The sequence below is a fragment of the Leopardus geoffroyi genome, chromosome E2 (genome assembly GCF_018350155.1).
Source record: "Leopardus geoffroyi isolate Oge1 chromosome E2, O.geoffroyi_Oge1_pat1.0, whole genome shotgun sequence".
NCBI classification, from domain to species: Eukaryota; Metazoa; Chordata; class Mammalia; order Carnivora; family Felidae; genus Leopardus; species Leopardus geoffroyi.
Genome location: NC_059335.1, coordinates 19,064,452 through 19,092,047, shown reverse-complemented (window position 1 = coordinate 19,092,047; position 27,596 = coordinate 19,064,452). Strand labels below are relative to the sequence as shown.

Below are 27,596 nucleotides of genomic sequence, written 5' to 3'. Positions count from 1 at the left end.
TTTAGGTAACTAGGTCATTTCAGGCTGTCCCCTGGGGTGAATACCTGACAGCCGCTTGTCTTGGCTTCTAGAGGACCTACTACTCACCAGGATAGATGTTCCCTTCATTGTCTTCTCTTAATCCAAAAGTTCATTTTGGTATTTTGTGGACAGGGAAGTCTTCACTTGCCACTCCCAACAAGAAATCTCACGTAGGCTTGCCAGTTTTTTATGTTGCTGAATGATGACATTCAAAATAAATCAACAATGAAAGGACATTTTTAACACCTCCTCTCACCATAATCACCAAAGATATAAATAAATAAAGACGTAGGAAGAACACGACCTCATGATACAGATTGTTTTTTAAATTGAGTACATTGAGCTCTAGGCAAAACCCACTCTGTTTTCCTCTTTTTTTAAACAAAATTTCTTTAGCTACAGATTAATAGATATTTTCTCACAGCTGACATTTAAGAACTGCTGTATTGGAACAGCAGTTTATTGGAACTGTACTTGGAAGTGTATACTTCTGACAGTCACTACCTGAATATGATGAGTAGACATATATCTCATATCCTCTCTTTTCTCACCAGTTCGATCCTTTGGTACAGAAGACAGACCAACAGATCGTCCAATACCACCTCGTGATGAAGTCTTTGAATACATCATATTCCGTGGGAGTGATATTAAAGACCTCACTGTTTGTGAGCCACCAAAACCACAATGTTCTTTGCCTCAGGACCCAGCTATCGTTCAGGTAACGGATAGTAAATTTGTCTTAGAGTGCAAGAAAACTGCAAGTACATGGCTAGCCTTAGCTCGTACCTCTCTTGGATTTGGGCATGTTTTTTTGGTTTTTTTTTTATTTTCTCAGTTGAATGTTCGTGTACTTACCATTTCCTAGTCACCTAGATACCTAAAATACCTGGATAATGTTTTCACCCAGGTTTTATTCTTTAGATCATAAGTTGGGACTAAATAAAGTAAGCGATAGCAGAGGAATTTATTTTTATCATAAAATATTTTCTAATTTCAGCAATAGTTAAAATAGCTTATATTTATTGAAGTCTAACTGTATGAGAAGCACTATTCAAACCACTGCACATACAATAAATCAATCCTCACAATACTCTCTGAGCTTGGTACTATAATCTTGTTTTTATATTTCTCATTTTTACAAGTGAATAAATTAATATAGAGCCACAATTTGGACAGACCAAGCAGTCTGGCTCTGGAATCCAGAATCCATGCCACTCACTATATTATTCACATTTGGTTCATATTATAAACCAGGGTGGTAATGGCTACTCTTAGGTTAAGATAATTAAGTTCAGTGAAAAAAAGTGATAAATCACATTGGTACTTTATATATGTATATTACATAATATGCATGCAGTGTTATATAATAAGATAGCACAAAAACATAAAAGGATTTTATGTATACTTCTAAAAAGGTATGAAAAAAGAAGACCCTAAGTATTCTCAGTAAAAGAAATAAAAAATTTGTAATTTATTAGAAATAGATATAACATATCTAAGAGATTGTAAATTATGAATTAAAAAGGTTGTTCCTTTCAGTACTTGTTTCCATGTTAATTGGAAGTGTATAGAAACTGCCTGAATTTAGTTATAACAGCAGAGGAAGCAGATTTCATATAGGAATATTTTCATTTTAGGGCATAGCTGATTAAAAGTTTATGACCCCCTAGGTTTTTCTCCTGGACCCATTTTCTTCTCAGCCTTTTTTCTTGTCAGAATTTTTGGTCATTTGCACTAAAATATGCTTGTTGACTTTTTTTAAGGTTATACTTTTAGATTTTTAAAAATTAACTTCCCCTTTTTAATGCTGTACGTGATAAAATCTTAGTTTTCCACAAAACAGATTCTTAGAATAAATATTATCTTGCATAAGGTTTGTCTTACTTCCAGCTATTAAAAGAAAATACCTGATAAACTCTTCTGAAGAAAATAGTAAGTGGTATATAAAATTAAAATGGAAGAAAAAGAGGGGTGCCTGTCTTGCTCAGTGGATGGGGTGTATGATCTCAGGGTTGTAGGTTCAAGCCCCGCATTGGGTATAGAAATTAGTTACAAAAAAAAGGAAAAAAGAGAAAGTACCTTTTAACATTTATTTAGTATTTATTTTTCCTGAATATAAGCTTTAAAACAATTTTTTTTTATTTTAGAAAGCACATGCAAGCATGGGGGAGAGAGAGAGAATCTCTCTCTGTTTTTTTTGTTTGTTTTTGTTTTTGTTTTGAGAGAATGTTAAGCAGGCTCCATCGTGAAGCCTGACACAGGGCTCAGTCCCATGACCCTGGGATATGACCTGAGCCTAAATCAAAAGTCGGATGTTCAATTGACCAAGCTACTAGGCACCCCTGAATATAAGCTTTTTAATAAGAAATAGTTAAATTTATTCTTGTAATATACATAAACTGGAGAAATTCTCTACTCTCATCTCCCCTTCCACTCCCCGCTCCTTTTTAAGTCTTAACTTTTGAGGAAGTAGTCTGAAGGAATCCTGAGAAAATCCTTAAAAGAAAATTTTTTTTTTCTTTTAAGTAGGCTCCACTCCCAGTGCAGGACTTGAACTCATGACCCTGAGATTGAGTTACAAACTCTATTGACTAAGCCAGCCAGACACCCCAAAAATGTGATTTTTTTTTTAATGGAGGGAGAAGAGACACATTTTAATAGAGCTAGCCCTCACCAAATAGTGGTGTTAGCTGATTGTCTTTTGTATATATATCTTCTGATAATTCTCCAGGGAAATAGTTACTTAAGTAATCAGCTTTATGGAATAAGAAGAACCAAAAGAACACAAGTTAAACTGGTGTTGAATTTCTTCCAGCCACCATAAATTTTCACTTTTGATCTTTTGATTCAAATATTCAGTAGTATTTAGTGAGTACCTGCCATGTTCCTCATAGTAGCAGTAAACACACACACACTCACTGCCATCAGTGAGCTTATATTCTTTTGGTCATTATTAGTACACTTCATATTTGTATTATGAGATATTTTATATATTAAGATAAATTAGTGTATAGCATGCATACTTACATATTATAATTATTTTAGGTTTAGTAAGTTAAAGTTTTTAGAAAATGACCTTTAATGTAATGATAAATATATTTAAAAATGTAAATGGTCTTATGTGAGATAGTTTGTTTCTTCATCTCTTTCCTGTAAATTTAATAGTGCATCTCGAATGATTGAAAATATGAGCAAAATCAAAAGTGAGTTGTCTTATTTTTGTCAGCACCAGACTGAAACACAGTATAACCAAATGTAATTTTTCCCATATTTTTTTCTTCAAGCAGAGTTACTTATTCAAGTAACTTTTCTTTCCTAAATCTGCTATAAAACTCTTAACTCAAAGTAGGAGTTTATTGCAGAAAAAATTATTTATAAATCACATCCAGTGTAATTGGCACATTATCTGCAAATATTGAAATCAGAAGGGTATTAAACTGTTTTGATATTAAATGCATGTTGTAAGTTGTTATAATTGGTTTTGTATCTAGTAATTATAATTAAAGTTTTCTTAAAAGTGTAAATACTCAAATTTTTTCCTTCTATACATGTTGTGTAGAGCCTGGAAAAATAACCCCGGTCTTTCTTCAGTCTTCACTAGGCTCATCTACTTCTTCATTCCAGTCAGTGGGTTCCTATGGACCTTTTGGCAGGATGTCGACATACAGTCAGTTCAGTCCAAGTTCATTAGTGGGGCAGCAGTTTGGTGCTGTTGGTGTTGGTATGTTGTGCTTTTGCTTTTTCTTTCTTCCTTTCTTCCTTTCCCTTTCTTTTCTTTTCTTTCTTTTCTTTCTTTCTTTCTTTCTTTTTTTTAATTTACCTGCCTTTACCACAAATTTGCAGACATGTTGTTTGTTGTTCTTTCTGTAACCTATTATTTTAAAGGCTTTATTTAATGCCCTTGATGACTGACTAGTGGTTCTATGAAGGTCATCGCCCAGAATAATCACATTTGTTTTTAAACCTACATATATCCAAGTACCAATTTTCATTGAATGTTACTTTAAATTTATATAAGCTATATCCGTTTAAAATAAGCATTTTTTTTCCTGGGGTGCCTGGCTGGCCCAGTCAGAAGAATATGTGACTCTTGATCTCAGGGTTGTATGTTCGAGCCCCACGTTGGATGTGGAGATTACTAAAATTAAATAAATAAACTTAAAAAAATAAAAATAATAGTAAAATAACCATTTATTCCCAGCAGGTTGGGTTTTCAGAAAGGGATTAGAGATAATGCTGTAATTATTAGGGAATAATAATGCCAGTAAGGAGTATTTATATTATGCAGAATGTGAAAAGATACTCATATATAGCATGTTTCGAGGGTGTGGTGCTTTGTTTATTGTAACAATGTTTTAGAAACATTAACACTGTAAGGAGAAAGCTAGATATAATCAGATCAGCTCAGTGTTGTTTTGTTTTTATAGCTGTTTAGCTCTACACCTTTACTGAAATTCCCACAGTAAGGAATAACTTTTTAAATCTCAAATTCTAGCCCTTAATCTTTGTTCGTTCAATTGATGAAATAACCATTTATCAGTTTACTTTGTTTCTCTGAATCACAAATCCAGTTTCAGATGTATCTTAAAACTCATCAGTATGTTAACAGGTTTTATTAAAATTAATTTCTTTTTATAAATATACTTTTTTATATAGTTGTGATTTCAAGTATGTTGAATGTTTGGCTTTCACAAAATCAAAAAGGATGGGAAAAAATAAATCCTAAAGTTGAATGGATACAACTGGTATCCACAACTGGTGCTAAGTGTATATCAAATTGATAATATAACCACAGAGAAAAAAAGAATTCAAGTAACTTTTACACTTGTAGTAGGGATATATTGTAAGAATAAATAGCAATGTAAAAAAACCTTGACTTAGGGTTTGTAATTGGTAGTCGTATTGATGTTAATTTTTAAACTATTTTGTATGTATTACAGGATAGGGCAAATGACTAGTATATTAATATTGTTGGCAAATGCTGTTCTTTCCATGGAGAAGGGAGATAGAAATATAGGGATGATGCAGAACCCTGTGGTGTTGAATATGAATTGGAAGTATGAATGTGAACTTATTTTTTTAAAACTGGTTATTTCTTGATTCTGTTCATAGAAAGGGCCTAGAAGCAATGATGCCCAGTGGCAGAGAATATGTGTAGACTAGTGAGTTTCAAGATACACCTGAAATTGGTTTCTAAATACTGTTCCCCACTAAAAGGAACTGGAACCCTTGAAAAAAGAAGATGGGGAAACAATGCTCTTTTTTCTTTTTAAGTTTGTTTGTTTCTTTGTTTAAGTAATCTCTACACCCAGCATGGGGCTTGAACTAATGACCCCAAGATCAAGAGTTGCATACTCTTCCAACTGAGCCAGCTAGGCACCCCAACAGTAAATAAAATAAAAGTTCTTTATTTTATTTACTTATTTTTTTTTTACCAAAAAAATGCTGGCTAATAAATAGAAGGAATGGTAGATGTAGAAAATCATCATTTTTGTAATCTCCAGTATACTAATTAGCAAGGATTATTAGTGGATGCGAAAATCATTGGGTGAACAGTGCTGGGCAGAATATTAAAATGGTCCTAAAGTATCATCTCACAGTTAACTTATTAATTACAGAGGGAAGACATCATGCCTTTGTAAGTGAGAGATCTGGTGCTCACCATTTTAATCAAGTCATACAGTTTGGCATTGCCATAGTTAACTAATTAAATGTCTCCTAATGTGATGATATAGGGAGGAGGTAAATCAAGATTTACTCTGTTAGCTATAACTGTTAGAATCCTATTCTGAGGTTTTAAATAAGGGACAGTTGCAAATTAGCCTTTTGACATTCCTTTGATTAAATTGAATAGTTGGCTAACACAGATTTTTATTGTACTTACCTCCTACATTACTGTGATGTTTGTATGATTTAATATGTATAAAGCATTTGAATAGGGTCTAGCACATGGTGTTACATAGTAAATACTGCTTCTACCATTCTTCAGAGCCTGGTCTTCTAACCAAGAAATATTTTGTGGTGGTGAAATATCTCTTCCTTATAAATGCTTTTGTCTAGTTTTAATATTACTGGGAGTTGCTAGTTCAATGTTCTTTGGGTGTCACAAAGGTAGAGGGTGTTGTTTGTATTTTCTATGTCAGTTGAGTAATTTTTGCAGATTATTTTTGATTTTTTGATTTCTGTATTTGTAGGATAATTTATGGAGTGGCTAGAGAGCTATAATAATATTTAGAAGTTGTTAAATGAGGAAGAGGAAAATTGTAGCATTGATTAAGGTGGCAGGCATTTTTTGGAAAAAGAATTAACTCAGATATGGTTTGTGTTGGCACCAACGAAGCCATTTTAATCTAAACCTCTTGTTTTCATTTTCAATTCCTAGTGCAATTGACCCTTGAACAATATGGGTTTGAACTGCATAAGTCCACTTAAACGTGGGTTTTTTCCTGATAAATACAGTACTAAATGTATTTTTTCTACCATGTGATTTTGTTAATAACATTTTCTTTTCTCCAGCTTATTGTCAGAATATAGTACAGTATTCTGACTTAAAAAGGAAGGTTAGGGATGCCTAGGTGGTTCAGTGAGTTAATTATTGGACTATTGATTTCAGCCTAGGTCTTGATCTCAGGGTCATGAGTTCAAGCCTCACGTTAGGCTCCGCACTGGGCATGAAGCCTACTTTAAAAAAAAAAAAAAAAGGCTTAAATAAGGAAAACACTATTGCTATTTTGGAGAAATTTTTTCCTTTTTAATTTTTATATATTATAGTCTTTACAGTTTTATTTGGAATTTATATCATGAAGAATTAATATCCATAACATCTGTAGGGCTTCCAGAAATGAGGACCTACAACCCAACAGAAAAAGAGGCAGGTGTTAGGAACTACTTTGCCTTTTTCAGAAAGGAATACGAATGTCCCCTAAACATGGAAAAATGCTTAAATTTTGCTTCTAATAGATATAAAAATTAAATCTGTACTGAGGCATCGTTTCTCACTATCAATTTGGCAAAAACCCAAAAGTTTGAGTATATATATATATATATATATATATACTATCTTTATAAGATAGTGGGGAAACAGATACATTGAAAGGGGTGATGCACCAGACAGAATTAAAGCACTCTTTTTTTTAAACTGATGCTAAAGTAATTCTTATGTGCAAAGATTTTCAGTCTTTATTCACTTTAATGAGTGGATCCTTAGGAAAAAATAACGATCCCACGATAAAGGAAGCAGCAGAACAGCCATGGCAAGCTTAAGTCTCACAGTACCTTTGTGGAGAGGATGGAGGGGTACTGGCTGAAGAGACAGACAAATGGATACATTTTAGCTGGTTAAGTAGTCAAACCATATTAGACAATGATTCTCTTATGTCTCCAGTGTTTCATACAGATTAATTTTTAATCACTGAGTTTGATGAACATTAGAAGGCATGCTTATGAACTTTATAGTGAGCATAAAGCCAGGAGGCTATTTCATACGTTGGGACTGACAGGCTAAGTAAGGATTGTTAAGGATCCACTTCGGTAAAGTGAAAGGAATTAAACATTCCAGTTAAAAAGCAGAGAGCATCAAAATGAATTTAAAAAAAAAAGCAAGATCCAACTATATGATGTCTATAAGAAATACCCTGAAAGAGGTAAAAGAATAAGAAACAGCATGATGTACCATACAAACACTAATAACAAAACTATGTTAGACAAATTAATATCAGACAGATGGGGGCACTACCAGAAGAGAACATAGCATGTGAAAAGTAAATGATCCACAAGTGCTGTAGAAACTTAGAGAAGATTGACATAACCTTGTATAGCAAAGAATTTGGGTTCTTTCTAGGGATTTGTTATTCACATCACAAAAGCAGAACTTTTTGTGGTTGCTTTAGGCAGAATGCAGCCCCTCAGTGCCATCCTGGGGGAAAGCATTAAAATTAGGAGCCAACTGGCTGTTGCCTTAGAAATGCTGGACAAGCTCTTCATAGACCTGACTGCCCGTTTGGCTATTTGTGCAGATACTTGGTATTAAAGTAATTAAATCTTAATATTGGTGTAGAATGTGCCTTTTCCTGCTACTTCTCTGTCTGACATGGGTCCTTGCTGTCCCATACATGTAACTGCCTAGGACAGTGTTGCTGTTACAAAAATTGTTTGGGGGGCGCCTGTGTGGCTTGAGTTGGTTGAGTGTCCCACTCTTGGTTTCAGCTCATGTCATGATCTCATGGTTTGTGAGTTCAAGTCCTGTGTCAGGCTCTGCACTGGCAATGGGGAGCCTACCTGAGATTCTCTCTCCTTCTCTCTGCCCCTCCCCTGCTCATACTCTCTCTCTTAAAATAAAACTTTAAAAATAAAAATAAAAATTGTTTGCATCCAAGGATGCTGGAGTATGTATGTGTTGGCTTGCTTTTTTCATATAGTGTGAAAGATTTCTCAAATTATTTTTGATGCACTTCCACAAGTGTTCCAAAAGGGGAAGGGTGGCAACAGTTATCATCATTAAAATGGAATATTGCTTTATATAATTGAAAAGTTTAAATTAATACTTTTTTTTTTTTTTTTTTTGTCATTAAAAAAATCTCTTAAAGCTGGAAGCTCTTTGACATCCTTTGGAACAGAAACATCAAACAGTGGTACCCTATCCCAAAGTAGTGCAGTTGGTTCTGCCTTTACACAGGATACAAGATCTCTAAAAACACAGTTATCTCAAGGTAAGCTGGGGTTTTTTTTCTTCATATGTTTCCATTCCTAACATCTATAGTGGTTTTGTCTTTCTCTGAATGTAAGAGCTTTTGCAGCTTGCAAATTACATGTGTAATTTGTTTTTTTTTTTTAATTTTTCTCCTGCTTGCTCTTGCAATAGGTGTATTATTGAATGGCATCCACCATTTATACTCTACAATTCTTAGATCACTGTGAACCAGTGAACACTCTCTAAATTTGACACTTTTTTTTGCAAGGCAATTATATAACTTATATATAATACTTAAATATATCAAATTAGTCCCGGACTCACCATCGAAGATGAACTATTCTTAATGAATTTGAAATAGCAGCTAAGGGAAGCCTGGGTCACCTCAGTCAGTTGAACATATGACTTTGGCTCAGGTCATGATCTCGCGGTTCGTGAGTTCGAGCCCTGTGTCGGGCTCTCTGCTGTCATTACAGAGCCTGCTTAGGATCCTCTGTCCCCCTCTCTCTCTTTACCCCTCCCCCGCCTGCACTCTCTCAAAAATAATAAACATTAACAACAAAAAGAAATACCTTAAAAAAAAGAAAAAGGCAAGCTTTGCTTTATACTGTTGGATCTTTCTTAGCATCCTCACAGGATCTAAAGCAGTGGTTCTCAGTGTAGACCACACACAACCAAATCATCTGGAGTGCTTTTTTTTTTTTTTTTTTTTTTTTTTTAACATTTATTTATTTTTGAGAGACCTAGTGAGACAGCACGAGTAGGGGAGGGGCAGAGAGAAGGGGAAACACAGAATCTAAAGCAGGCTCCAAGCTTTGAGCTGTCAGCACAGATCCTGATGCGGGGCTTGAACCCACATATCGCAAGATCATGACCTGAGCTGAAGTCGGACACCTAACGAGACAACGACAGAGCCACCCAGGCACCCCTGGAGTGCTTCTTAAAGATGTAGATGCTAAGGGACGCCTGGGTGGCCCCCTGCTGGGCTCTGCACTGATAGCATGAAGCCTGATTGAGATTCTCTGTCTCTCTCTCCTACCCCTCCTCTGCCCACATTTGCATGCACACGCTCGCGCTCTCTCTCTCTCTAAATAAATAAATTTTAAAAACTTAAAAAAATGTCGATTCTGAAAAAGAAAGAAAAGAATAACTTTAAAAAGTATATGTAGATCCTGAAAACTGCTGTATTAGACTCCTTGGAATTTGGGGATGTGCATTCTAATTAGCTTCTTAAAAGATCTTTTAATTTTTTTTTAATCTATTTTTTTTAATCTTTATCTTTTTTTTTTATTTTGCTTTTTATTTTTTTTAATTTACATCCAAATTAGCATATAGTGCAACAGTGATTTCAGGAGTAGATTCCTTAGTGCCCCTTACCCATTTAGCCCATCCCCCCTCCCACAACCCTTCCAGTAACCCTCAGTTTGTTCTCCATATTTATGAGTCTCTTATGTTTTGTCCCCCTCCCTGTTTTTTATATTATTTTTGTTTCCCTTCCCTTCTGTTCATCTATTTTGTCTCTTAAAGTCTTCATATGAGTGAAGTCATATGATTTTTGTCTTTCTCTGACTAATTTCACTTAGCATGATACCCTCCAGTTACATTCACGTAGTTGCAAATGGCAAGATTACATTCATTTTGATTGCCGAGTAATACTCCATCGTATATATATACCACATCTTTGTCCATTCATCCATCGATGGACATTTGGGCTCTTTCCATACTTTGTCTATTGTTGATAGTGCTGCTATAAACATGGGGGTGCACGTGTCCCTTCGAAACAGCACACCTGTATCCTGTGGATAAATGCCTAGAAGTGCAATTGCTGGGTCATAGGGTAGTTCTATTTTTAGTTTTTTGAGGAACCTCCATACTGTTTTCCAGAGTGGCTGCACCAGCTTGCATTCCCATTTAATCTGTTTTGCCACCAGCCAGTCTTATAATCTTCGGTGGTCCCAAGATTCTGTATCTGTTTTTATCTGTAGCTAAAATGGTTGTTTTTAAGAATTCTTTCTTAGATAAAATACTTCATGTTTTTAAGCATTAGTTTTCTGAACTATAAAATGGGAGTTTAGGGGGCACGTGGCTGGCTCAGTCAGTAGAAGATGCAACTCTTGATCTCCAGATTGTGAATTCAAGCCCCCCATGGGGTGTAGACATTAATTACTTAAAAATAAAATCTTTTAAAAAATTTAAAATGGGCACCTGCATGGCTCAGACCTTTAAGCATCTGGCTCTTGATTTCAGCTCATATCATGATCTCAGTTTGTGGATTTGATCCCCACTTCAGGCTCCCACAGTGACAGTGCAGAGCCTGTTTGGGATTCTTTCTCTCTCCCTCTCTCTGTGTCTCTCCCCCATTCACTCTTTCTCTGTCAGAAATAAAGTTTAAAAAAAATTAAAATGGACTTCCTTGGTAACTAACATTTATCGCGAGAATTACATTTCTTAAAACGTGTGCAGTGCCTTTAGCATAGTGCCTAACACATAGTGTGCTTAGATGTTAAATATCTTAATAGCGAACATTAACCTTAATATTGAAGCATTTATTAAAATCGTAAATAAGGGGGCGCCTGGGTGGCGCAGTCGGTTAAGCGTCCGACTTCAGCCGGGTCACGATCTCGCAGTCCGTGAGTTCGAGTCCCGCGTCAGGCTCTGGGCTGATGGCTCAGAGCCTGGAGCCTGTTTCCGATTCTGTGTCTCCCTCTCTCTCTGCCCCTCCCCCGTTCATGCTCTGTCTCTCTCTGTCCCAAAAATAAATAAACATTGAAAAAAATTAAAAAAAAAAAAATCATAAATAAGGAAGCCTGTTACCACTGCTACTCAGCATTGTTCTGGAAGCTTTAGCCAAATCAGGAACACATGAAAAAGAAATAAGCATAAATGATTAGAATTAGTATTATTTGACAGTGCTGTGACTTTGTACTTGGAATTGAGAATTCACTGAAAAACCTAGAACTAATAAAGGACTAAATTCGAGGTCAGCTGTAAAGTCAGACATGTGAAAAACCAACAGTGGTCCTAAAACCTACCCACTGATTATGTAATGGAGATAAAAGGTGTTCACAATAATGAGAAATAAAAATTATATATAAAATACATAATAAATATGGCCAGTTTCTGTAGAAGATATAAAATGTACATATAATTGAAGAAACAGATCTTGTTCCTAGATAGATGTAGTATTAGAAAGACTTTATGTCTCATATAATTAAATTTATGATACTTCTAATAAATCTAAATAAAATAGTAGGAGAACTTAATAAAACATACACAGTCTTAAAAATAAACATGGAAGTATAATTAGACATATTTTTAGAATAAAAGTAATGACATGGGCTTACCTAATTGATAATAGTACACCTAAAATAAAGCAATGCAGGAATAAAAGAAATAGTTCCAAATATTGGGGCACCTGGGTGGCTCAGGCAGTTGGACATCCGACTTCGGCTCAGGTCATGATCTTATGGTTCATGGGTTCGAGCCCTGTGTCGGGCTCTGTGCTGACAGTTCAGAACCTAGAGCCTGCTTCAGTTTCTGTGTCTCCCGCTCTCTCTGTCCCTCCCCCACTCATGCTCTGTCTCTCTCCCTCAAAAAAGAAAAAAGGGGGGCGCCTGGGTGGCGCAGTCGGTTAAGCGTCCGACTTCAGCCAGGTCACGATCTCGCAGTCCGTGAGCTCGAGCCCCGCGTCGGGCTCTGGGCTGATGGCTCAGAGCCTGGAGCCTGTTTCCGATTCTGTGTCTCCCTCTCTCTCTGCCCCTCCCCTGTTCGTGCTCTGTCTCTCTCTGTCCCAAAAATAAATAAACGTTGAAAAAAAAAAAATTAAAAAAAGAAAAAAGGAATTAACATTAAAAAAAAAAAAAAGATACTGTTCTAAATATAAATAAGTGATTAATATATCATAAAGATATTTTTTAATTAGTAGAGGAAAACTGGCTATCCAGTAAGTGATGTTGGGAGAGACAACTGCCTGATCATTTGGGAGAAATAAATCTGGATTCTTTCTTGCATGCTTAGAAAATAAATTATAAATAGATTAATGTATTTTAAGATTTTTTCAAGTACATATTTATTAGAAGAGAGGGATGTATTTCTATAAAGCAGTGATGGAGAAAGCCTGGGATTCTGCATTATTAAGTTTCATCAATTAAAACTTCTGAATTTTACAAAATTAAAATACCAAGAATATTCTTTGAACTGATAAGAATGTGACGCTAGGTGAAGGGGTGTGTTTTTACTATGCTAAAACCACCTTCTGATCTTATTCCTAATGGTATGTCCAGCATTACGTGTCTTTCCCTCCGATAACGAAATTGCTGTGACTAGAAGACTAGACTTGGTTGCTTTGATTGCCCCATCACTTGTAGTTCTGTAACACTTGGGAGTCACAGGATTTTTTCTCAAAAGCCTTGATGAGACAAGTCTTGTATATTTATAAGATTATTTAATTTAGTATTGTAAAATTAAACAATAGGCTTTTCAAAAAAAACCTTAGCACTTGTTTTGTAAATAAGGCCCTTTGTAAGGTGGTAAGTGATTATAGAATGTTTTCTCACAGGCCAAAACTTACACAGACTGCCATGGTTTCCCATTATAATCAGTGGGAACATTGTACTGTTCCTCTTAATGGTAAACTTTGGCATTAATGGCTGGAAATGGTGATACACATTTATGAATGCATACTTTAGATAACCATAAACTTGGGAAGTGTTACTAATAAATGGTCCCTGAAGCATCTGGTACACAGTAACCAGTGCATTGTCAGCACTCACCGCAGTTTACCAGTGGTTGGAGCCTATGCAGATATGCACAGGTGGGTAGTAACATGTGCAGCATACTTGGAATTTTTTTTTTTTTTTTTTTACATGAAATGAGCATAATTTCCTTAGAACATTTTGGTGCAATATCATGGGATATGAGGGCACCTGGAGCAGAGATTTATAGAAAACATTATAGGGACAAAAAGCACGATGGGAGCATCTGATGTTACAGTCTTCTGTTCATACTGTGACCAGACTCTGACCTCATAAAAGGAAAAATGGAAGTTGTAAGTATAAAACCCATATTAAACAAAAACTTCCAAGAGATGTTTCAAATGGCCAGAAATGAATACAGCTGCTGTGTAATTATGTGAAGGTTGTATCTGTTGCTGGCCTGAGTATTGATGTATAATTTACCTAAGGTATTAGAGGACTTCACCTGTCTAATTTTCTAATCCTTTACTTCCTTTATAATGGATTGTAATGGAGATATAAAACCTTAGGTTACAGCCTTTGGAAATAATGGCTGAGGTGTCAGTATAATCTTGTGGCTGTCATTACTGGGGAAAGCCTGCATCTGACTGCCTACAACATGATCTTTGATAGTATTCTTCAGAAATCTTGCCCAGGCAGTACTTTTTTAAAAACTTACTTAAATCTTATTCCACCAGTTAAAATACAAATAAAGTTCCAAAGGTTGGTTGGTTGGTCGGTCGTTGGGTGGTTTTGTTTTTTTGTTTTGTTTTGTTTTTCCAATGTTTCTTTACTAGCCTACTGACCAGCCCACTAAAGATAACCAGGTTTAAACTCTGGTCTAATAAGTAGGTGAATTCAAATTTGTGCTAAAGATTTAAATTGGTAGAAATAAAACTGTAGACATTTTTGTTGAGGGTCTAGATTATTTTGAAATCCCCAGAGGATAGGGTAGTTTCTTATCTTTTGGTTACGTTTTAGGTCGTTCAAGCCCTCAGTTAGACCCTTTGAGAAAAAGCCCAACCATGGAACAAGCAGTACAGACCGCCTCGGCCCACTTACCTGCTCCAGCACCTGTTGGGAGGAGGAGCCCTGTATCAACCAGGCCTTTACCATCTACCAGCCAAAAAGCAATAGAGAATCAAGAGCACAGGCGAGGTAGAACTTTAGCTATTTACTATTCATTAATTGATCCACATTTTCCATTCACCTGATTTTTCATTAAAAAGATTTACTTTATACAAATGATCCTAGAAGGTTTAAACTGAACTTGATAGATGTTCAGTCTTTCAAATTTGACTCAAAGTAGTGATGGTGGTGGGGGTATAGAGTTTTTGCTTTTTGTTTTGGGTTTCTTTGTTTTTCCCATTTTTGAACTTTACAGAAGTGTTTGATTTTGTGTACTGAGCTGATTTGTGACTTTGTGTATCTTTTGTAGCTGAAGTACACAAAGTTTCAAGACCAGAAAATGAGCAACTCAGAAATGATAGCAAGAGACAAATCGGTAAGTTACTTTATTCTGAAAGCCATATTCTGTGCTGCTCAGTTAGAAGGAACATTTGATGCATACTTTTAAAAAATGAAAGCCTGGAGTTGGTAGCTATGAAGGAGTAGCACTGGGGAGTTTTATTGGGGAAACAAAACATTTCTTAATCTTGATTAGGGCACTAGTTGTGCAGATGTATGCATGTAGCAGAATGTTACAGAATTATAAAGATACACCAAAAAGTGAGTATGCACAAAAAACTGTTGAAATCGGAGTGAGATTGGTAGTATAATTATATTGTGCCAGCGTCAGTTTCCTGGGTTTTGTAAAGTAAAATAGTTAAATAAGATTTTACCATTAGATGGGAGACTAGGTAATGAGCATATAGGATTGCTCTGTACTATATTTTCAATTTTTTTGTGTCTAATTGTTTTAAATTACAAGTTTTGTTTTTTTTTTTTTTTTTAATGACCATTACATTTCTGGAATAAACTCTACTGGATGGTAGGCAGTTGTCTTAAAGTATATTGACTTTATCTGTCAGTAAGATTTGTATACTTACATTGTTGTATGGTTTCCTCATTTGTACTTTTGTATTCTTTTTTTACATTTTTGTGTCAGTTTCACATTAGCATTATAAAATTATTTTCAATGTTTTCTATGCTGTTAGGAGTAAAATTATCTGTACCTTGAAGGTTTGAGGCTTTCTTAATATAATTATTTAAGCCCTGAGCTTTTTTTCTATAATTGTTGAAGAACTTTAATTTTCTTTCATGATTTTTGACTTCATATGATTGTACTCTTCTGTTTTGTAATCTATAACATTTATCCCCAGATTCATTCATTTTATTAATACTTTCAAATATATTATTAGAAGATAAAGTATTATTTTAAATGTCCAAATTAAAAAATAAAAGGCAAGTTTTAACCACCTTGTTTAGATAATAATAAGAAAGTGATTTTTCACTTCAGAAAACGTATACTGTATTTCTCTTGTACGTTGCTGTATGTATTTTTGTATGTGCTATGTGCCATAGAATACAGAAGTTTTGGTTTGATTTACTACATTTCAGGGTTTTTTTTATCTTGAAAGAGAGAGAACTTCTCTCTCAAAATAAGATAAATGCCACGGTGCAACTTCGGGTCAGGTCATAAATTCATAGTTTGTGAGTTTGAGACCTGCGTCGGGCTCTGGGCTCTGCACTGACAGTGCAGGGTCTGCTTGGGACTCTTGCTTTGTCCCTCCCCCACTCATGTGTTCTCTCTCTCAAAAATAAATAAATAAATCTAAATAAAAGAAAAAAAGAAGATAATTGCCATACTACCATCATTTAAAAATCATATAAAGTAATAAATAAAAGGACCTTTTACTGCCCTTAAATTCATCCCTCAAAGGTTCATTAACAGAACAGTGAATATTCTTTCAGATTGTTTTTCTTATGGTTTTACAAACAGACTACACTTAAACTTTTTTTTAACACGGAAAGATTGTGCTATACTTACTTCCTGGCTTGTGGCCAAAGTGTTTTTAATAGTGAAGTTGAATGTTTTAAACATCCTGCTTATCTAGATCTAAGTGTCTGGATATGCCGCTGTGGCTTTTTGTGGTTTGTTTTCTCAAACATGGGCAATTTGCCAAACTTCAGCAAACACTGATCACAAACCTATTACTGTGCAGCCACTTTCTGATCTTTGTCAGTATTAAACATTTCACATAATTATAATCCTTGAATTCATACTGCTTTGTGTTGTTTCTGTTAACTCACATCAATTACTGCTCCATATTCCTCTTTTATTTTTTCTTAACTTTTCCTCTTGTGTTGTGTATTTGGGTTCTCAACTTTTCACTGTCATTTATGCTACTTTGGTATTTCATTATCATATCTCATAAATCCTGTTATAATAGAGAAAGAATAGGTGCTAGAAGACTTGAATAATATGAAGACATTTAGAGGGAGAAAAGAAAGGTGAAAGAGGAAGTGGTTGGAGTGGTTGAGACCTGGTGTTTCTTTTGTGATCTGTGATGTGGAAAGAATACCTCCTACCTTGCAATTTGTGTTTATTAGTGTTCATTTATTTTTCTCATTCTAAATGTTGATTCTTATGATCCTTTCATAGAAGACTTCCTAAATTTTGAGAATTCACTATACGTTTGGCACATTGTAGGAATTAAAACTATAAGCAGAGCAAAGCCCCTCCCTCAAAGAGTATTAGCGTAATTTGGTACAGGAGCCTCCAAAATTGTTTCGTTGTACACTCTGTAAATAACATATATGAGTGTGGACCCCATAAAAATAAATTTCATGTGCGTGGTTCTCAGCCTGCTATATATTAAGTGTTAGTGAAACTCCTTTTTTTTTACATATAAAAACTACAAGTACAGTGATGTGTATAGAGACTTGTAAGCATTTTTGTTGTTGACTACAATAATAGTTTCTGTCCTAAACCAGCTTATTCTTTCTTTATTGACCTAGTTCCAGGTGCTCCTTCAGCTCCAAGAAGAGGACGTGGGGGTCATCGAGGTGGCAGGGGACGATTTGGTATCCGACGAGATGGTCCAATGAAGTTTGAGAAAGACTTTGACTTTGAAAGTGCGAATGCACAATTTAACAAGGAGGAAATTGACAGAGAGTTTCATAATAAACTTAAATTGAAAGGTGAGTTTTCGTTTTTCTATTCAGAAAATGTTCTGATTTGACTTGTGAATCATGGATGTTTAATAGAAGTCTTGACTTTCTGGTATGTGCTTGTTTTTCATTAGAAGATAAACTTGAGAAGCAGGAAAAGCCTGTAAATGGTGAAGATAAAGGAGACTCAGGAGTTGATACCCAAAACAGTGAAGGAAATGCAGATGAAGAAGATCCACTCGGACCTAATTGCTACTATGATAAAACCAAATCCTTCTTTGATAATATTTCTTGTGATGATAATAGGTACAGTCTTTTAAGCTGCTCTTATATTCTTAGCTTGAAATATGAAATGATTTCTTAGAAATTCACAAACTTTAATGAATACTTAAAGATATCTAATGACTATAATTTTTTAATGTTTTATTTTGCTAGAAGAAAATAATCCATACTAAAATTTTCAGTGATATTACTCCTTGTGAAGAAGAAATAACCATATACTTTTGTTTAGGGATGCATTCACATTTGAAAATTGGTAATTAAACCAAAAGCTAACATCTGACATCTAAGTAAGACCTTTTATTTTACTCCTCTTCAGTGTGGTTCAAATGAAGCCAGCGCCAAAAGCACTAATGTTACTTTGAAGTTTGTTGATACAGTAAAACTTTGTCATATCACAACAAATGTGGATCCAGAAAATTGTCAGGTTAATTGAAAGATCCAGCATCACGAGTTCCAGAGTTTCTGCTACCCAAGCCACATTTTCGTTCTCCTGACTATAGTTTGGTGCCACCTGGTGGCAGTTGTCTACTTCAGTGTAAACACGGATGGAGATGTGGTGATCAAAGTCCTGCGATTTTCTGGCCTGGAGCAATTTACTACAGCAGCAGTAGCAATTTAATTTTTTTTGTTGTTTATTTATTTATTTATTTTGAGAGTGAGACAGAGAGCGAGCATGAGCAGAGGAGGGACAGAGAGAGGGAGAGAGAATCCCAAGCAGGTTCCACACTGTCGGAGCAGAGCCTGATGCAGGGCTCGATCCCACGAACCATGAGATCATGACCTGAGCTGACGCCAAGAGTTGGACACTTAACTGACTGAGCCACCCAGGCACCCCTGCAGCAGTAGCAATTTAAACACTTGCTTCAGACACCAGGTCCGGGGACTGGGCCAGGAGCATACTAGGAACTTGGGGACTTAGCTTCCTTCTTCCACCTTCCTGAGACAGAGTCCCCTTTCCTGGCTTTGCCCTCTCTTACACTGGGCCAAAGGGAGAGTGGAGTCAGTTGCCAATCCTATATTTGAATTCCCATTATATTGGGGGCTATTACCATGTTTGTTTTATATACTGTATTTGAAAAAAACTAATACTGGGGCGCCTGGGTGGCTCAGTCGGTTGAGCGTCCGACTTCGGCTCAGGTCATGATCTCGCGGTCCATGAGTTCGAGCCCCGCGTCAGGCTCTGTGCTGACCGCTCAGAGCCTGGAGCCTGTTTCGGATTCTGTGTCTCCCTCTCTCTCTGACCCTCCCCTGTTCATGCTCTGTCTCTCTCTGTCTCAAAAATAAATAAATGTTAAAAAAAAATTTTTTAAAAAGAAAAAAACTAATACTGGTCATATTTGCACATGAAATTTAAGAGAATATCATGAGGACATTTTGCCATGGATGGCTTGTGATGACTTACATAAGGTGCTTGGTTTTTTATTTTTTATTTTTTTAATGTTTATTTTTGAGAGTGCACGGGGGAGGGGCAGAGAGAGGAGACAGAATCCCAAGCAGGCTCCACACTGTCAGCGCAGATAAGGTGCTTATTTTTATTTGATCTTTAGGAATTACTTATCCGTAATTTGGGAATTAGTGTCACATAGTTTTGCCAGAAAATGTTCTTACGACCTGATACAGTAGAGTTTATTCTTATAACAGAGAACGGAGACCAACCTGGGCTGAGGAAAGAAGATTAAATGCCGAAACATTTGGAATCCCACTTCGTCCAAACCGTGGCCGTGGCGGTTACAGAGGCAGAGGAGGTCTTGGTTTCCGTGGTGGCCGAGGGCGTGGTGGTGGCAGAGGTGGTACCTTCACTACCCCTCGAGGATTTCGTGGTGGATTCAGAGGAGGTCGTGGGGGCAGGGAGTTTGCAGATTTTGAATACAGAGTAAGTATTGTCTGCTTTGGGGTTGGCAGGCAGTTTTATGAAATTTGGAATGTTTTTACTTTATATTGGGTGAATATTTTTAAGACATTGTATAACTTCCATTTTGACCCTTCATTGGGGAATGAGGTTGTTTATATAATTATAAGGAGCAGTAATTTCTTGGCTAATGAGTCTAAGTTTTTTTTAACGGTTTCCATTTGGAGGAAGCAAAAGATAGAAATGAGATTGGGGTGGAGGGGTCTTTTTTATTATAGAACCATGGTTTTAGATTTCATGGATAGTAAAATTTCCCCCCAAAATAAAAAATGTATTAGAGATAGGCTTAGGATTTTTTTTTTTTTTTTTTTTTTTTTTGGAGGCATGGGGGATTGCTAAAGAAATTATACCAAAAAAAGACTGTATAATGTCACCTTTATTTCATATTATGGAGTGTGCTTTAACACCAAAAGAGTCTAGGAAGCACATACTCCAGAGTGGAAAGCATTCATAGCAGCCAACATTTATATAGAATTTTGCATGTACTAGGCATTGTTCTAAATGTTTTTTGTGTATTAACTCGCTTAAACCTGACATGAACTCTGTAAGATAGTACTATTCTTATCGCCATTTTACAGATGAAGAAATAGGTATTGAGATAGTAAATACCTTGTCCAAGGTCAGCTAGTAAGCGATGCTTCAGGGTCTCAAGCCTTGTAAGTTTGTTTCTGAGTCAGTACCCTTAATTTAGTTTTGTGGAAAATTCAACTATGTTTTCCCTGGTTTTCTTATTTTACCTTGGTCTTGAAAATACTGTGATATGTTGGTATTTGCAAACTGCTGCTAGAAAACTATATAGCTCTGTATGGTATTGTTTATATATATAATTAATTTCTTTAAAAGAGTCTGTCAATTAAGTCGGTGTCACTTCCTAGTTTATTGATTTTTAGGTTTAGTAGAGAGGAACTTTATATAATCACAGAAGGGATCAAAATCACCTTATAAAGAGATCTAAGAGTTGCACAGGGCAGCTGGAAACAAAAAGACCTACTGGCAGGAGTTTCACTGTCCATTATTTGAACTGGACATTGTTGAGATCCTTCTTGAAGGATCAGTGTTAGTGGCTTTTGGGTCTGGTCTGTTAACTTTGACACCTCTGATACTGTATCATCCAGCCAAGACTGCTGAAAATTAGCCTCAGTTCATTAGCTCAGGCTATCCAGCACTGGTGACCTGGTGCATCTACAGGACTTGTAACTTGGAAAGTTGCCATTCTGGCTGGGGAGACTGTGTCTTAGGAGTTATAGAATGCCTTTTGCTTGTCACTATTAAGGTTCTTGCCAGTGACCTTTTGCTTATAGAGGTCAGTAGCCTTTTCACAAATATTTGCCCTGAACTCCTCTGCAATATTTGACACTAACAACCACTGACCCAACTTAGAAACTTTCTTCCTAGTTTTTTTTTAAATACTGTTATTTGGGGTCTTTTTGTTTTGTTTTTTTCTTTTTAAAAAATAACACATATTCCAGGGCACCTGGCTGGTCAGTCAGTGGAGTATGAGTCTTGCCCTCGGGGTTGTGAATTTAAGCCCTACATTGAGTGTAGATATTACTTTTTTCTTTTTGTTTTAATCTTTAAAAACAATTTTTTTTTTTTTTTTTTGCTTTTCAATATCTTAGAAAAGATTATAAGCATTGAGGCAAGTTTTCGTTTTAAAATGGAATACAATGTAAAAAAATTTTTTTTTAATGTTTATTTTTTGAGAGAGAGACAGAGACAGAGCATGAGCGGGGGAGGGGCAGAGAGAAGGAGACACAGAATCTGAAGCAGGCTCCAGGCTCTGATCTGGCAGCACACGGCCTGACGTGGAGCTCAAACTCACGAACCGGGAGATCATGACCTGAGCTGAAGTTGGACGCTTAACCGACTGAGCCACCCAGGCACCCCAAGTGTAGCTATTACTTAAAAATAAAATATTATTTAATAAAATCTTTAGAAAATAATAATAACATGTGTTCCTCACCACAGCCAGGCACTTCATGATCTGACTGCTTCTTCAGGTCATAAGTCTTATACTGGCTCTGGTCTTTTTTGCCAGTGGGACTCACCTTTTCTTTATTCACTCTGCTGCAGATATGTGGACCTTCTTGCTCTTGTTCAGTGCCAAACATACAACTATCTCAGGACCTTTTCACCCATTCCTTCTGCCCAGAATGTTCATTTGGCTCCTTGTAAGCATTTGTGCTCATGCTTGGGCTCCTGCTTCCTCTCCCTTCTTTCTTTTTCCTCTCCCTTCCCCTTTCTTTCCTCCTCTCCTTTGTGAACGTGTTGATTCATCGCTTTTAATTGGTTTTTCACTTAGGACCTTCTGTGCTTCTACCTGCATTTCTCTGTCTTTATGTGCTTTATGTCCTGTGACCAACTTAAACTTAACCTTCCTCAAATGACCTTATCATCTTCTAGCCTTTCCATCGTCTCCGCACAGCCTCCTCCCATGTCTGCATTGGCTAATGGCGTGTCACTCTTTTCATCTCCCAGGCAGTATAGCCCATGTCCGCATTACCACATTCATTCCTGTGAGATGTCCCTGCCAGCTACCATAATAACTCACTGATTGGTCTTCAGACATTCAGTCTCTTCTTTACCTCACTTCAGGCATGTCAGTTACCTGTTGAAGAACCTATGACACCTTCTTGTTGAAGACCACATTGAGTCAGCTTGGTTTGAGAAAAAGTACATTTAAATTAAACTTGGATCCCAATGAGGATTTTAGTGATTGTTGCTAGTGTGACTTCAGTTGAGTCGTCAAACCTTTCAGGCCCTCAGTTTTCACATTGTGGAAAGAGAGTTAACACAGTTTTATCTCCTATACACCTTCTAAAGATCATTAAAGTTTCAGATTTGGAAAACATTTGAGAGGTCTGAGCTCTTGGCCAAGCCATGAGTCCTGAAGTATCCCTGTTAAGGAGCTGGCAGCTTACTTTTTCTAAGAGCATCCATCCTACCTCAGGAATGGTCTTAATTGTTACAATTTCACAATGTGAGTGAAGATTTTTTTCCCCTGTATCCTCACCCTATTAGTTTAACTCTACCCTTGTAAAAGTACAGAATATACATAATTGTCTTAATAATTTTGCAGATATTTGAAAAAAGAGCTGCCATGTTGTCTGTAAGATTGAACTATTATTTCCCTTTATCTGAATAGTCATCCATAAACTGTTGATTAACTGCTGGGTGCACAGTACATACATTTATGAATACAAACATTTTTTGAAGCTCTGTCTCACTCTTTGGTCACTTTGAGCCTTCAGTTAAATCTCCTGTCACATACATTGCAGAATTAGAATGCACTGTAGAAGTTATCTGCATGAGTCTTTATCCACATTAGTGTATCCTTGACAAATAGTCCAGCCTCTGCTTGAGTGTTTCAAGGGGTGATAGATTGACCGGACCCTAGGTATTGCCCTGATGACAAGAAGGTTCAAATGTGACCTTGTACTGCCTGCTCTTCGTACTCTGTGAGGGTCCTGCTAATGTATCCAGCCCCATTTCTCATTACCCTTTAAGCTGTCTGGTTCAAGTAGTTTGACTCGTGGTCATCACTTGTATACACTGTCCTTGATTCCAACACTGACCTCATTCCTTGACCAAATACATTGAATTCATATATGCCATGCACTAGCCTGGATGTTAGTGTAAGCAAAACAGATGCAGTCCTAGCCTTCTTGTGTTTTAGTCCAATGTAGAGATAGACACAGCTGAAAGTCAAGGGGTCCCTTTCACACCCTTCACAGTCTTGTCCAAGGTATGCTCTGTCTTCGGAAACTTCTCTTCCTTCCTCCACAGATTTCTTCCTTTTCTGACCTCTTGTGGTATCTGCTTTCATTGGCACACATTTTAACACTCATTTTCCATATTTCATGTGTTTGGTTCTGCATCGCCAGCTAGATGGGAGTCTCTTGGCAATTAGTGAATATGTATTTTACTTTCATTTCCACCAATGGACATGGAACCATAGTGGGCTTGAAGTAAATGCTCAGCATGCTGATTAGGAATACACTATTTCAGCCTTCAGTAAGGCAGAAGATCCATCAGTGTGGCTAGCCCTTGATTGCCCATTCCAAAGTTGCATGACCCTTATGTCTGCCACTAGAGCAGTGACCTTCTCTGCCTTCTATGCCTTCTAAATCATATCACCTGGCAGAAATAGTGATCACTATTACATAAAGGAGATTTACTTTCAAGGATTAAACTTGTTTCTAAAACAACATCTAATACTTCTCATAAATGGATGTCAGTGGCATTTGCAGCAGCCTTTATGTAATGGGTTGGCTTTGTTCTTTGTGCTCTATTGGCATGAATCATTAGTTTTGAGGTGTACATAAGCAAGTGGTTGTTTAATGAAAACATGGGCAAAGCAGAATTGTAGATTTTTAGAACTCCTTTAAAGTATCAGCTGAACTGTAGGCTCTCTCTCACCCTACCCCCAATAGATAGTTAGGAAACCAAGGACCCAGGGAGGTTAACCCTTTTTTTTTTTTTTTTTTTTTTTATGTTTTTAATGTTTATTTTTGAGAGACAGAGGACAAGTTGGAGAGGGGCAGAGAGAGAGGGAGACACAGAATCTGAATCTGGCTCCAGGCTCCAAGCTGTCAGCACAGAGCCTGACACGGGGCTCGAACTCACAAACTGTAAGATCATGACCTGAGCTGAAGTCAGTCGCTTAACGGACTGAGCCACCCAGGCGCCCCAAGGTTAACTCTCTTGATATGGATACAAGCTAATAAAGCCAAAACTTCCTCTCGTTGACTTCTAGCCCAGTTTTCCTCAAGGATAATGTTAGAAACATAAACTTGTGCTGAGCTTGGTCGTTGATGCTTTGTGGGGGTGGAGGGCGAGGAGATCAGGTTGGGTGTAATAAGAGTATAGTCTGCTCTTATTTTATATGCTGCTTCTAAGATGGTTAAGCCACCATGGCAGGTAAGACAGATTACTTTCCATTTGAGTCTGTTTTTTCAGATAGGGTCCAGAGACAAAGAGGTAACCAAAATGACTCAGCATGGTACTCTCTCTCCCTTCCCCCCTTTTATTTTCTCCCCTCCCTCTCTCTATTTCTCTGTATCCCCCTCCTCTTCCCTTCTCTCTCTCCCTCTCTCTCTCTCTCTCTCTCTTTTGCTTTCTTTTTTTTTTTACCTTTCAGAAAACCACAGCTTTTGGACCCTAAAATAGGTCTGGATTGATCGTACAGCTTTCTGAAAGGTAAAAAAAAAAAAAAAAAAATGGGGGCGTGTGAAGGTTGGCTTTGGTGGGGGACAGTGGGGTGGGATTATCTTCAGTTTATTTCTTTCTGTACCAGTTTACACCATGCCATATGTATTCCAGTTTAATGACGTTGTACAAATGGTTTGGTGCCCGTATACACAGACAAAGTTAAATCTTTAACATAGGAAATGGTGTATTTCTAACAGGATGAAAATCAGCAGTTAAAATCAGGTATGTGGTAACACAACTAGTCCTGAGGAAGACAGGCCCCTGGCTCTGATGTTATATACAAGACTTTAGATTAGGATTCGTCTCACTAGAAAGCTAGAGAGTCTCTGACATTTTTGTTTTTTCCGTGGTTACTTTTTAAAAATTACCCTGTCAGCTTGCTGATTTGCAGAACTTATTTGAAATTTAAAAGTTACCGTTTTTTTTGTGTGTTTTTTTTTGTTGTTGTTTTTTTTTCAACGTTTTTATTTTTTATTTTTGGGACAGAGAGAGACAGAGCATGAATGGGGGAGGGGCAGAGAGAGAGGGAGACACAGAATCGGAAACAGGCTCCAGCCTCTGAGCCATCAGCCCAGAGCCCAACGCGGGGCTCGAACTCACGGACCGCGAGATCGTGACCTGGCTGAAGTCGGACGCTTAACCGACTGCGCCACCCAGGCGCCCCTAAAAGTTATCGTTTTAAAATGAATTTCTAAATCACTGCTTTCTCCTTGCATGAAACTTTGGAGAGAAATGTTATTTTACTGACTGGATATTTTATTGCTTAGTAAGGACATCAGAGACTTACGGATTTTATTAATCTTTTTCCAGAGTATGTTGTCAGTTATATTCGATGACCTTGGCTAACTGTGTTGAAAGTTTAAGTTCTATCATTGTGTTTAAAAATAATTAGGATGCAAACAAAGATAGTAAGGTATGCCTATATCTTAGGGGGCCTTCTTGTGGAACCAGCCCACACCATGACTGCTTTAACCTCCACTAACTGGAAAATGCAGTTAACAAATAATGAGCTACTGCTGGGTGTGTGGAAGTTATAAAATGTTTTCTGGAAATTAGTGAAAAGATTTATACATGAAAGGAAAAGGAGGGTATATTTAAAAGTAATGGGAAATATACTTAAGTAAATTAGAAAGAAATACTAATAAACCAATCATGTGAAACATGAGCTAATTTTTTTTTTCCTTTTTAGAAAGACAACAAAGTTGCTGCGTAGTCTACAGACAAGTCTTTGAAAGTAGGTGAATTTCTAGCTCTTCATGGTCCTGAGAATTGGTTCCGGTCTTTGAGAAGAAGGAAGAGGTGAATCCGCTGTATATTTGTCACCAGCACTGGGTGTTTGTTTGTGTGTTTTTTTCTGCTTAATTTCAAAGATCCAATGCAGTTACTTTGGGGGGGGAGGGGGGGGGCGGGAAGGCTCATCTTAAAAAATGAGCATTAAATATATTTGGAATAGCAGAAGGTTAAGTAATTTCTTATGTATAGTTAAACTACAACAGTACTTCAATGGGACTTATAAGTATTTTTTCATCACTGAAAGGATTTTTCTTATCACTAAATTGTATTTGGCAATGATTGTAAGTTGCCTGCAGATAGGGCCGTGATACTGTGTTTTGAGCCACAGAAGGTTGTGTGTGTGTGTGTGTGTGTGTGTGTGTGTGTATCTTTCTCTCTTTGTTTCTTTCTTTTTGGAAATCCTGTAATATCTATCCCTTTTGAGGTAGCTTATTTCGTCAATTAATTAGGGTGCTGGATGGTAGAGAATTTTGTCAGTCAACTATGTAAACACAGTAAATACTGTTTCTTAGGCAAAGGTAACTTTTTTATATAGTTGTAAAATTCCATTATATTCCATTGCCAAAGAAACATTAAGAACTTTGTATAGCTGTATAAAAAGCAACTAATTTTTTAAAGAATAAACATTTTAAAGTCAGCAAACAAACTGTGTCCTTGCAGAAGTTGATGTGCTGAGGAGCAGAGCTATGGGTGGTGGGTCTTTTTTCATAGTTTTCCAGGCTTGAGATTTCTGATTTTGATTTTTTTTTTTTTTTTAATGTTTGGAACACAAATGAAGATTTGATACATTTCTTCCATTACCTGAAAAGGATAAATTGCTCATACTCATTGTAAGAACTTCATTTTATAACAAATGGCATATCACAGGATTTGTCCAAATAATAAATATTTTCAGTATATGAATGTAAATAATCATAGATAAGAATGTACTTAGCTGTATTTTCAAATAAGCACCCTCCCCTTTTTTAAGACAATAAAACTGGGCATCAATTAACCTGTTCTTCCAGATATGCCTGGAATTTTGTTGTAATACCTTGATTCATTCCATTATATTTCAAGAGGATTCAGAGTGTTAGATATTATTTTGGCAACCTATAAGATATCCTAACACTGGTCCTTGGGCCCGTGGCCCACAAATGACTTAGTAATAGAGTTCATTGCTAATTATAAATCACTAGTAAATCTTTTTGATATTTTAAGCTATAGTGGGGGAAAAAATCTGGCCATTTTTGTGTTTTTATGAAGGCCATAGAATAAAGGGATCCAAAGATTTAAATATTTTTATCTATTTTGATTTTTGTTAACTTTGTCCTTAAAGTATTCAATAGTGATAAAGATGTGGAAA

The 27,596-nt window shown here is 36.5% G+C and overlaps 1 protein-coding gene across 4 annotated transcripts in view; it reads left to right on the top strand.

Moving 5' to 3' along the window:
- Positions 1 to 27,251, top strand: part of LSM14A (LSM14A mRNA processing body assembly factor) — a 50,516-nt gene extending 23,265 nt beyond the window's left edge. The window contains exons 2-11 of one of the 4 annotated variants that reach the window (XM_045442513.1): positions 576 to 739; positions 3,613 to 3,742; positions 8,607 to 8,729; positions 14,425 to 14,601; positions 14,882 to 14,947; positions 17,404 to 17,586; positions 17,691 to 17,862; positions 19,480 to 19,711; positions 24,888 to 24,946; positions 26,148 to 27,251. In XM_045442513.1, the coding sequence (XP_045298469.1) occupies positions 576 to 739; positions 3,613 to 3,742; positions 8,607 to 8,729; positions 14,425 to 14,601; positions 14,882 to 14,947; positions 17,404 to 17,586; positions 17,691 to 17,862; positions 19,480 to 19,711; positions 24,888 to 24,911 (1,271 nt within the window). In that variant the 3' untranslated portion in view covers positions 24,912 to 24,946; positions 26,148 to 27,251. The remainder of the gene's footprint in view (positions 1 to 575; positions 740 to 3,612; positions 3,743 to 8,606; positions 8,730 to 14,424; positions 14,602 to 14,881; positions 14,948 to 17,403; positions 17,587 to 17,690; positions 17,863 to 19,479; positions 19,712 to 24,887; positions 24,947 to 26,147) is intronic. The other 3 variants (XM_045442515.1, XM_045442512.1, XM_045442514.1) reach the window with 3 other exon arrangements.
- The last annotated feature ends 345 nt before the right edge of the window (positions 27,252 to 27,596 follow it).